The sequence below is a fragment of the Meles meles genome, chromosome 8 (genome assembly GCF_922984935.1).
Source record: "Meles meles chromosome 8, mMelMel3.1 paternal haplotype, whole genome shotgun sequence".
Lineage (NCBI taxonomy): Eukaryota > Metazoa > Chordata > Mammalia > Carnivora > Mustelidae > Meles > Meles meles.
Genome location: NC_060073.1, coordinates 37,150,186 through 37,162,455, shown reverse-complemented (window position 1 = coordinate 37,162,455; position 12,270 = coordinate 37,150,186). Strand labels below are relative to the sequence as shown.

Below are 12,270 nucleotides of genomic sequence, written 5' to 3'. Positions count from 1 at the left end.
TTTCCCTCTTTCCATTTCCAAAGGACAGAGACTTAGTCTTGTTGGTGCATACGGGCCAGAATCAAGAATAGTACTCAGCATCTAGGAGGTGTGCAGAGAGAATTTTTAGGGTCACTGAAAGGATAGATAAATGGATGAAATGGTACTGACAGACATATCTTTGGAGAATCTACTCTCCATTACTCCTTTGCTTTCCATGATGTCATTCATCGCTGTGATTTTTCCCACCAGTTAGGAATCAGTGTTCTGTTATTTTTCTTAGTGAAGACCTAATCTAGTTGTGTTACACTTTTTCATGTAAGTTATATTTACAAACCTTTTGTAGAGCATTTAAAGACCTAATAGCTATGACTCTTCTTAAGTAGTAGGAGAATCCCTTTGTAACATTATTCCTACAGGAAGTCCTCCGGAATTATCCATTTAGATACTTCCTACTTCCTATTATTATTATTGCACTTTGATTATAATACTGTTATACTCAGTTCACTAGATGATAATAATGGCTATTTATATCTTTTTCATATTACCTAATACATACTGTCTACTTGATGATGGATGGATGATTGACGATTGGGTGAATGTATGAAACAATAGATGTGGATAGAATAAACACTGGCATGCTGACACAGTGGAAAGCATTTATCTTCAAGATCTGCTTAGTCATGGGGTTGACTGAATACAGCTCTGGCCATATCCTCCGTGTGACTAGCTAGCGTCAGGACTTTTGAACAATGCGAGTGTTGGGAGAAATAGGCGGTATAGGAACTGCAAAGAATGATTAAGTCTGGATCTTCATTATCACCTCTGAGTAAACCATCTATGGACCGTTAGGTTTGTTCTTCATAGGAAACTTTGGTGGAATAATAATTTTAAAATCATGGAATTTATTAGCAGTCAGATCAGGTACTAACTCCATCAGTCAGTAGAAAGGTATACCATCTGTGCCTCAGGTTCCTGATTTATGAAATGGAGATATCAATATTATGGTTTGATTTTTTATAATATAAATAAGGATTGTTTGAATTAAGAGTTTTTATGAGATGCAAATAAGACAATGTATGTTGGAAATATTCATATATTAATTCAAATTAATTTGTACAAAAAATTAATTTGGGTTTGCTGAAATCATCATTAGTTCTCTTTTCACTATATCAGGCTCCCTGCTTCAACATATTTAAATGATTTTTTTCAGCTTGGAGAATCTCGGGGTTTTTTAAAAATATAACAGCTTTATTGAGAAATAATTCACATACCATACGATTCACCAATTTAAAATGTACAGCTCAGTGGTTTTTAGTATATATAAATTATAAAGAATAAGGATAACCTTAAGCCATTACTATTATTATTTAATCATCAGCCCCAACTACTTTGGCAGTCCTGGAACACACTATCATTAGCAATGTATGGGATGGTCACACTGTTGGAAGTCAGTAGAGGCCAACTAATAAGATCACTCACACATATTTAAAATTGCCTTAACAGTTGCCTCATCAATTTCCAGATGCTCCAGCAGTTATATTAAAATGTAGCAAAGTAATGAAATGGCATTAAAATAAAGAAGAATTGAGCTGGAATAATTTGTCTATTAAAATTCTATTCTGAGAGCTGCTCTGAGGTTTATGTTACAATCATAGGAGCCTGCTATCTTGAGTTTTGAACTGATACTGGTTTGCAAACAAAATTTGCAAGAGTTAATGGATTCCCACTTGACTCAACAAGTTTTCATCATAAATTATATTACTGATGATTGGAAGAGGGTGTAAATTAAATTTTTAAATTGTTTATGGGCATACTTATGTTAATTACATTGTTTCCTATCCACCTAAGCTTTGAAGTGGAAGATATGATCTAGTTGTAGGTCCAAATTATATGATTAGTTTTGTAGATTCCTAACTACTAGAATTGTGAATTTTAAAGAAAGATTAAAGAAAAAAATGTGTATTTCTTCAATACCTTATATGTACAAATCACATAGATTATTGCATTTAATCCTTGAAACAGATTTTATTATTCCAGATTTTCATATCCACAGCTCGAGTGGCCCCTTTAAAACTTAAATTAAATTATATGAAACTTCTACTCAAAACCCTTCAATATTTTTGTAGGTCCAAATAAAAGTCATAATCTGCGTTATGGCACACTGTGTCAGCATCGTCTGGCCCCTTACTACCACTTGCTGTCCCTCCCCTCTAACCCTCCCCTCACCCTCCAATCCAGCGGCTCTTGTTCCTTGATGTTCGGTATGCGGTGCTCTCACCGCAGAGCTTTTGCACTTTTTCCCTTCTCTGCCAGGAAATAAATGAAGATAAATACAGATATCATCTTGCGTGTTAGAAACTGGTATGTGCTAAAGAGTAAAGCAAAGCAGAAAAATGATATTTTCTGCTCAGTCAGCAGAATTTAATTAAGGATCAGACATAAGGTAAAAGAAAATGAGGACTCAGGATGCTGGCCTCTGTAGCTGGAAGAATGGAGTTGCTGTTTATTAAAGTGGTAATTGTTTCTGTATTTTATTATCCATTGGCTTGGGGAAACATTCTTGTGAACACAGATTTTTTTTTTCTTTTTGATGACTTTCAGATCCCTCTCCAGTTGTGCCCTTAGCACATACTGACACACTTTGTTCCAAAAATTTTACTAATTTATATTGGTACAGAAAGCAAATGACTATTATCAGTTTCCCTAGTGTCTCGTCAGCAATGCATATTTTTTATTAAAAATGAAAGGTGCAAAAAACTATGTACTAACATAAAATAGAACTTTTTGTATTCTAAATTCTTGGGCATGGAGACCATTAAATCACATAAAAATAAGTAAGTTTTTACTAAATTTATCTCATCTTTATTTCTTTTTTTTATTTCATGTCAGCTGCCAGAGTGATTTTGTTAAAATCTGCTCAAATTTACTCTGCTCAGATTCATCCATTGGCACTCTTTAACTCAGAATGAAAACCAAAATCATTCTGATGGTCCCGAGCCCTCCCTCACATGCTCTTACTTCCTCCATTACCACTTTAACATGATACCTTGTCACCTTCACTTTTGTTCATTCCTCACCTGTCACACTAATCTGTTTGTCTGTGAACAGATAAGAAAGGCATGCTCCCACCTCAGGGCCTTTGCATTTGCTGTACCCTTTGCCTGTGATGTTCTCCTACAGAGGTTCACTTACCATTTTGGCATCTTTGCTCCAGGTTACCTCAGGAAGGCCATCCTTAGCCACCTCATTTAAAATTGCAAGTTGCAGCCCTCCCTGTTATCTCCTTGCCCTTTTTTTTTTTTTTTAATTGACCATATCATCACTTAATAGATTGGGGTTATATTTATTCTTTCCTTAACTTTATCACTTTCAACTTCATGAGGGTAAGGATTTTTGTTCATTGTGATTCCTACTCCCTTCAAAGTGGAATAGTCTCTGGTACACTGTGGTTCTAGCTCAATATATTGATTTAATGAATGAAGGATACCTAATACATCTAATAATTAAATAATTATTAGCAATCCATGTGAAAAAGAAAACAAATCATTAGTTACAGGAATATTGTGTATAAAGTTAGTGTGAGAAAAAAATCCAGGAGTTAACAAAAGAATACAAACTAAGTTAAGACACTTTTATATTCAAGAATAGTGTATATTAAGTCAGTAAGAGTAGAGGTTTCTTGTTTCTAACATAGGAACACCACAGAGACATTGTAAAAGACAAGATAGGAAAGGAAAACTTACATTACAATGACAGGAGTTTGCAATCTTGCTAATAGTAAAAGGAAAAAAGAGAACTATTATTATATATGGAAGAATCCTCCCCTATACTTTCAAGAAAAACAAGAAGAAAAGGAAACATTCTTACATTCCTAACAATAAAAGAAAATTTTAAAAATTATGTTAGTATGATCCAGATTTTTTGAAATAACAAGTCCATCTTTTTTCTTTTTCTTTTTAAATTAACTCTTATGATATACTAATGACCAAGTTGTGATAGACTCTGTAGTAAATTGAACACACATGAAAAAGAGATTGAACATAGTCCAGGGATAATTTTGTCTAAATTCAGAAAAATAAAAAGAATCACAAAAAGAAGGAAGGAAAGAAAGAAGTGAAAGAGAAAGAAAAGGAGGGGAAATCCAAATGTGATGGAATTCAGAAGAGAAAATGATCCATTCTATTTGGAGCTTTGGGGCAGGAAGGAGGAGAGGATCTGAAAAGCTTTCATGAAGTTGGTAGCATTTGGCAAGACTTTGAAAACTGAGCTTTCTTCCAACAAGATGATGATGTAAGGATGTTCCTGTTCCAGGAATATTTGTGTTATAGGAATTAAAGAGAAAGAAGAGAAAACTAAATTGAATTAAAATTAAGCAAAACAAAATATAAAAATTTCTGCCCAGAAAATGTAATTGTGAATGGAATAAGGTTTAAATGAGTGGAAAACGTCTATAAATTGTATTTTTTGTATTCCGTGGTAAATGAGATGTATTAACATAAATTGCATTATCTCTTGAAAACATTAAGCTAGTAATCACACAGTTATTAGAACATAGAGGAAGACCCTTTGAGACCGTCTTCAAAAACCTCTTTACAGATGAGAAGATCGACTGCCAGGGAGAGAAGTGATGTAGGACAGGGCAAATTTAGGCTGAGGAACCGCAGTACTGTGACCTGCAGGGTGGTTTGTGCACCCAGCTTTCGCTGCCCATTTACCTACTGCCATTTAATCACAAAGGTCTCTTCCTATGTCTCCAATATCAAAAGAAAGAAAAGGATGGGGAGAGAGAGAGGGAGGGAGAGGTAGGGAGACAAGGAGAAAGGTAAGGAAAGAGACAGAAGATGAAAGGAAAAAACCTATTGGCCTCCAAAATGAGCGAAACATTTATGCCTTATAAACCAGCAAGCTGAACATGATGGGGTTTAGGTAACTGATCCAAAAAATTAACTCCAAAATTTCCGTTTCTTTTTCACTCATCTGACACCCATTCAGAACAAGTCCAGGTTTTACACTTTTTTTCCTTCCGTCTAGACCATTCTTCCTCCAGTTACCTGTGTGACTTACTGCTTCATTTTCCTGCATCTTTGCTCAAATGTTACCACGATCTCTGTACTAAAAGAGCACCATGGTTCACTCCTGTGACACCTCTGTCCTTCTTTTCTGCCCTCTACTTTTCAGTGCACTCACCACAAAACATACTTGCTATTTCCTTAATTTGTGTTGTTTATTGTTTTTCTCCTTGGACTTGAACGTTCTTTGAAGGCAGGATTCTGTTTGCTGCTACATTTCCAACTCTTAAAACTATGTCTGGCATATCATGGGTGTTTAATAAATAATTGTTAAATGAATAAAATGCAATCTTCTTAAATCTAGGGAAAACATGATAGTATATTTACAAAAGTCAGCTTTGGAATCAGATCTGAATGTGTTTGAGTTCTAGATGCACTCTTTACTAAATTAGTGACTTTGGCATGATACTTAATCTCCATCTGCTTTAATTTATTTAGTGTTTAATGTAGGTAAAAACCATACCCACATTTGTACAGATGTTATGGGGAGTAAAGGGAATAGTGCCTATAAAGTTTCTGGCTCTTAGAATATACTCAAGAAGTATTAACCATCAGTCAGTGTTAGCTATTTTTAATAGTTCTGGTTTTAATCCTAAGTGCTTAGAGCATTTAAACATAATTGGCAATTAATAACATACTATGACATAATATTACCTGTCCAGTCTTAATTTACACCACCACTCAGATTCTGATAGTCTAGCTGTACATGGCATAATATATGCTATAGCAGATTTTAAGATTCCTAATAAAGGAAATTAGTGCATATATTATAAACAATTTTCTATTCTAATACTACATCAAATCATTGAAATCTTTAAAGCATTATACATAGTTGTCTATGTCAGAATTTATGTTTGATAGGTGTTAACAGATGGAATAAAATAGCTTTCCAAAACATTTTCATTTATTTGAAAAGGCTAAAATATTCGATTTTGTCTGTGTTTGAATTCGAAGAGGTACTTCTATCACACGGAATACAAATTGTGTAAAGCACGTCAGCAGTCTTCGGTTGGACTTACAGACCCGTAGAGGTTTCTTGTTTTATACTGTTGCATTGATTATAGCTTGTTTATTGTTCATACATATTCTTACAAGGCCTACCCTTTTTATAATTCTAGTGGTAATTAGTTTTCAGTATTCTCTTCTTATTTGCAGCTGTAGTTTCATTTCAATCTGATATTTTAAAAAAAGTTTTTTCTTGGGGGCGCCTGGGTGGCTTAGTGGGTTAAGCCTCTGCCTTTGGCTCAGGTCATGATCTCAGCGTCCTGGGATCGAGCCCCGCATCGGGGTCTCTGCTTAGCGAGGAGCCTGTTTACCCTTTTCTCTCTGCCTGCCTCTCTGCCTACTTGTTACCTCTCTCTGTCAAATAAATAAATAAAATCTTTGAAAAAAAAAAGTTTTTCTTGTAACGTTTGTGAGAATTGCTTCTATGATTTCTCAGACTTCTGTCACACCAGTTAAATTCACATTTAGAAAACTTTCCAACTTTTAAGAAAACAAATTATCAAAATTAATACAGTTTTTAATTAAGCAAATAAATGCTTGGGAATCTATTGAGTTTTTAGAAATATCTTTATCTGGGGCACCTGGGTGGTTCAGCCAGTTGGACGTATCTGCCTTTGGCTCAAGTCATGATCTCAGGGTCCTGGGATGGAGCCCCAGGTAGGGCTCCGCACTTGGCAGGGAGCCTGCTTCTCCCTCTCCCTCTGCCACTCCCCCTGTTTGTGCTGTCTCACTCACTCATTCCTCTTCTCACTCTGAAATAAGCAAACAAAATCTTTAAAAAATATCTTTATCTTCATGTTCAAAAGAGATGATGAGTTTGCATGGTTCTAATTTTATTTTCAAAAAGTTTAAGTCCACTAAACAGCAGAGATGCATTTAATTTTATGAAAGTTACTGTAGTGTCATTATTAATCCACTACAGGGAAGCTTTCGTGTTTTCCCCTGCTCTTTTTTTCTTTTCTTTTTTTTTTTTTTTTTTTGCTTACTTTTTGGATGGATGGGTCATAAGAAAGTTATACTTGGCTAAACCTTGGAAAAGCTTGAATAAAAGAGAGATTAGTACATTTAAAGAGAGAGAAAAGGAAGAAGGATAAAAGTGGATATAATTTTCTCTTTCTCTTTTCTAGCTCTAGGGAAAGATAAGGATTACATGGATGAATCAGAACATGCTAATTATGACCGATCTCGGCTAATCAAAGACTCTGTTCCCAAAGATAATTCTGAATCCAAGGCAAAATTGTCTAAGGTAATACAAACTAAACTATCAATAAGTCACTTGAAAGTAACATTTCTAAAACCTTTCAATTCTTTTCAATATTAATGTATATTGTGCTGGAGAGGAGAGGGCACACAGGTTAAAATGTATCTTTAAGGACTTAAAGGTGGAAAGTTATATGTAGACATCATATTGCTTTATGTTATCAACATTTAAAAAAAAATCTGAAACATAAAATTAACCTTTAGAGGGTTCTTACCTTACTTTTTTATGCTTTTTGAAAAACGGCATGATTTCACGAGAGCATGGAGTGGACCAAGATTTGAATTCTAGTTCCATGCCTTACTATTTGCGATCATTTGAGCAGTTTAACTAAAGTTGCTGAGCATTGTTTTTCTCATCTGTAAAGTTGTATTATGTTGTCTGCTTGACAGAATTCTTTGATGAGTGCCAGAGATAACCGTATGAAAGTATTTAGAGCATAGGAAAGGCTGTCTATATGGCAGCTGAGAACACCTCATTGAAACTCCAGTCCATCAGCAGATGGGTAACTGGGCTAGAGTTCAGATTTAAAAAGCCCGGCCTCCATCCCGCAAACAAAATGATTTTGTAGACTCTTCAAAGCATCTGAGTTTGGTCATTCAATACCAAATACTATCCCTTTTTGATATGTTCCAAGGAAATATCTGGCTCAGTCTAAGCCCACTTTTTTTTCTTCCCCGTTATTTTCAATTGATTAAAGTGGGAATGCCTTTGTAAAAGAAATTTGCAGTTTAACACAAGGAATGACTTAGCTTTCACTGTCACTGCATGGCAAATAGTCTCATCTTTGAATAAGTATTTCTCTAATATTTGATTTGGTTTGGCTTGGATTAATTTTGCAAATCCCTTCATTAGTCACCACTAAAACATCAGAGAAGAAACATGACAGAATTTAAGCATTACTCCCATAAATTAGACCAACTTTAATAAATAGATATAGGAATAAATGCTGGTGTCAAATTTCTTCATTCCTCTTTTGTTTTGTGTTAAATGGGGTCAGTATTTTGTGCCAGTAATTCTTAGATTATCTTTACAAATCAGGGGTTCATCTACCCTCTGTTTACTTCATCTGCTTTCCTGTGTCTGTCAGATCAACATGGTGTTTAGAATGTTTCTACTATCTGTAAACCATTATTCCAAGTCACCGGAGAGGAGGAGTTATCAGAAATACTGAGAAAAAAATCCCAGAGGTTGTTCCTCAAGATCCCCATAGCACCAATAAGAAGACAAACATAGTATGCTTTAAATAATTAGAAAAGGAACTAAGATTAAATAAAATCTGTCTTACCTTCTTCCCTAGAATTTATCACATGCCACCAATGATACCTGCCATGTCATTTCTGTTCAAGAGTAACCATTTCTCAGTCTCACTTTGACTAGACTTGAACTGTAGAATATAAAAGTCAAGAAGAAATAGTTAAGGGGTAGCTGGGTGGCATAGTCAGTTAAACAGCCTACGCTTGATTTCAGCTCAGGTCATGATCTCAGGGTCATGGGACCAAGTCCCAGCTTAGGCTCTGCACTCACAGGGAGACTGGGTCTCTCTGCCCCTGCCCCTCCCCTTGCTTCTTCTCTCTCTGCCTCTCAACTAAATAAATAAATCTTATTAAAACAAACGAACAAAAAATAATAGTTAAACCTGCATGCATATTTTATTTTTAATGTTAAAATAAGAGACTGGTGTGTGATAATAGTAACAGATCACAGTCGTTCAGTCCAAGGAATGCTAGTGTAATGTCTTATTGAATCTGCCCAAATACATACTTTTCTGCTATTGTACTTCTACTCAAAATGTTAAAAAAAAAAAAATAATAATAATAATGCATCACCTGAATGTTTTTAGACTCATTCTTTTGTCCTTTCATAGGTTAGAGCACAGCATAAATTCTGTTTGAACAAGTAGTCTTGTGACAAAAGGAAATAAGTGTTTAAAAGCCATTAACTGTTCACTTGCTTATGTACAAATGAAGGACAAAATAATCTCCTTAGAATATGTTATATGTGTACATTTGTCACAGGGAACCTCAAAGAGCAGTAACCTATATTTCTACCATTTGGACTATGCCATTTGGTATTTAGATATACTTCCCCTTATAAATTTGTCAACCTTCCTCTTACTCCATCCCACCACTAAATGATATGGGTATTTATACACATATAAGTGTGTATATATTAGATTATATACATTTTAAGAAAGACCTTATGAAATTGACAAGATTTCCTCATTTTTGTGCTGAACAGCAACTTTCATATTGTTTAATTAGCACATATTAACATACGTATAAATTTCATGGCTGAAGATCTTACCTCACACATTATTTGGTTGGGATAATTGTACTGGTTGCAATAGGTCCTATGCATAGGATGCAATGCATCTGATATTTTATATCTTTACAAAAGTTACTCATTTGCAAGGGAATTATTTTAGACATGACAGAACAAGTTTATAGAGTCAACAGGAAGGGAGCAAAAATCCCAGGGGAAAGTGACTGCTAATGTAAACTACTATATTGTGAGTCATGATACGTATGAATTACAGAAAAACAGATGGAGCTTTCCAAAAAAATTTGCCATGAGCTATAAACTAGGTTCATAGGAAATAACTCCAAATCCTCCAAGGTGGTATCTTACATTGAATTTATGAGGAAGTCTGTTGAGCTCATCTCATTGTCTGTAAAAACAGACAAGCAAGTCTAGAAATGTACAGAGTGTTTGATTCATCAACTATTGTGCAAATGCTTCCTGAATGATCTTGAGTCAGTGTGGTGAGTTTAAATTTTGATCCCATGTCCACTGCTTATGATAATTTAGTAAACTAAGTGCATTTGTAAGGCACTATAGCTTGTTCTAAAATTAAGTTTCAGAACAATTAGTTTTATCCTTATGATACTTTATTTCAGGTCATGAACTACCTGAATGGCTCAGTCAGTTAAACATGTAACTCTTCATTTCAGCTCAGGTCATGATCTCAGCATCAGACTCCATGCTAGGCATGGAGCCTGCTTAAGATTCTCCCTCTCCCTGCCTTTCCCCCCTCACTTTAACCCTCTTTCTCTCTAAAAATAAAACAAAACAGAACAGAACAAACTGTGAACACTTGGTATGTCATTTATGCCAAAATACTTTAATATTTTAGAAAATAAAAACAGCTACAATATTGATATATCTACTATGAGAAGTAGTATTGATAAAATAATAGATAGTAGTAAATATTTATTTTATTCATTTGGAAGCTAGTATGTGCAAAACCTGGCCATTTGTAGAAAAGAGAAATATGGCACACATGGACAGGTTTTGCTCTCCAGATATTAGGGTGCACTTCGGGATATATGCATATAAATGGAGAAAGCTAAGAGGCTCTAGAAATGAGAGATGACACTAACTATGGGATAAGTTCTGATTTAGCTAGATTCAGGCTTTTTGGTAGGAGCCATATTTAAATAACTCAAAGACACTGTTGCAGATGGAAAATAGGCCACAGTCTTTCTTCCTCATATCCACTCTATTTTCAGTGAGACATTACAGCATCTCTCCTCCAGAGATATAATCATTAGGATGGCCTTGGGCTTTGCTTTGGCCAATAAAATACTACAGAAGTGACAATGTGCCAGTACTGAACCTTAGGCTCCAAAGATCTTGCACTTGGATTCTTTGTCTTGGGACTCTGCCTCTAGCATGAACTAGCCTGCCTAAGGACGAGTCATGTGGATCAGGGCCCCGTGAGCACAAGTTGCTCCAACTGAAGCAGAGGTGTGAGAGAATTCAGTGACAAAGACCAGGAAATTCAGACCTGTAAAAGCCCTGCTGAGATCAGAACTACCCAGCTGGGCCCAGCCTACCCACAGAATCATGGTCTAAATGAAAACCGTTTGCTGATGATTTGTTTCTCAGCGTATATGATGGATGGAGCCATAAATGTCAAAGGATAGCCTGTTGGCTGATACCAGTTGATTGTTAACATAAAGTGAATTCTTCCTCAATTACTGAGATTTGAAAAATTGTCCCTGGGTTTTCCTGAAGCATACTCATATTATCCATTTCACTCTACAGAGCCCAAATATATTTTAAATGTCATAACCTAAATAACATGGTATCAAGCCAGACTATCTAAAACATTTTGACATTGTTATCTTAGAAAAACAAAACAAAACAAAACCTCTGCAGAAGTGTTTTCTTTGTGATAGCATTAAATCAGGGTAGAATTCCAAGATTACCTTCAGTTGAACTATGGGTATATAATTAGCAATCACAAATACCCACTAAAATTGGTGAAGAGCTATTTTTTTTAAAGGGAAATTTGTTTCTTTTTTTACATTTTGACAAAAAGTCTCTGTCACACCTACGTGGACAAGAAATTTCAGGAAGCAAATTGTAATGTAAAAAAAGGAAAAGTTCTATAAATCCGCAGACTGAGGCACCTGCTCTGACTGCAGGCAAAGTTCTAGAATAGAGAGGGATTGTTTTTAAAACGGTTTTGGTAAGTATTGCCTTTTCCATCTCATTACTATGGAGAGCCTTATGAATTATAATTAAAGATAAGATCCTTGGAAGCAAAATCCCTCTCTCTGTCAAAGGGCCATGTCCTACACACTAGTTGAGGTCTCTAGATGTGGGTAATTTGCAGGGAATATCTACAGTTAGTTTAGGTGAGAAGGAACAAATCTGTGAAGCAGAACCATGGTTTCTGTACTGGACATTAATGAAGAATTTCTTGCTGTTTCTGTCCCTCAGAATGCCGAAAATAATTGCAGGTGTTACCAATAAGGATGAGTCTGGGAATATGAATCTATATTCCAAATTACAGTGACTTCTCCTCTTAAAGGATGCCAGGTATCAAAATAGACAGGAAAAGGTTATGGATCAGGAAAATCTTGATATGAATATTTTAGTAGTTCATTAAATTTAGATTTCAAAGCCATTCAGTTTGACTGTGTTAACTGGCATTGGCAGATGATG

The 12,270-nt window shown here is 35.2% G+C and overlaps 1 protein-coding gene across 5 annotated transcripts in view; it reads left to right on the top strand.

Moving 5' to 3' along the window:
- Positions 1-12,270, top strand: part of ANO3 (anoctamin 3) — a 456,805-nt gene that overhangs the window by 284,459 nt on the left and 160,076 nt on the right. For all 5 annotated transcript variants that reach the window (XM_046014190.1, XM_046014191.1, XM_046014192.1 and 2 more), the window contains one exon: positions 7,184-7,302. In XM_046014190.1, coding sequence (XP_045870146.1) covers positions 7,184-7,302 — 119 coding nt within the window. The remainder of the gene's footprint in view (positions 1-7,183; positions 7,303-12,270) is intronic.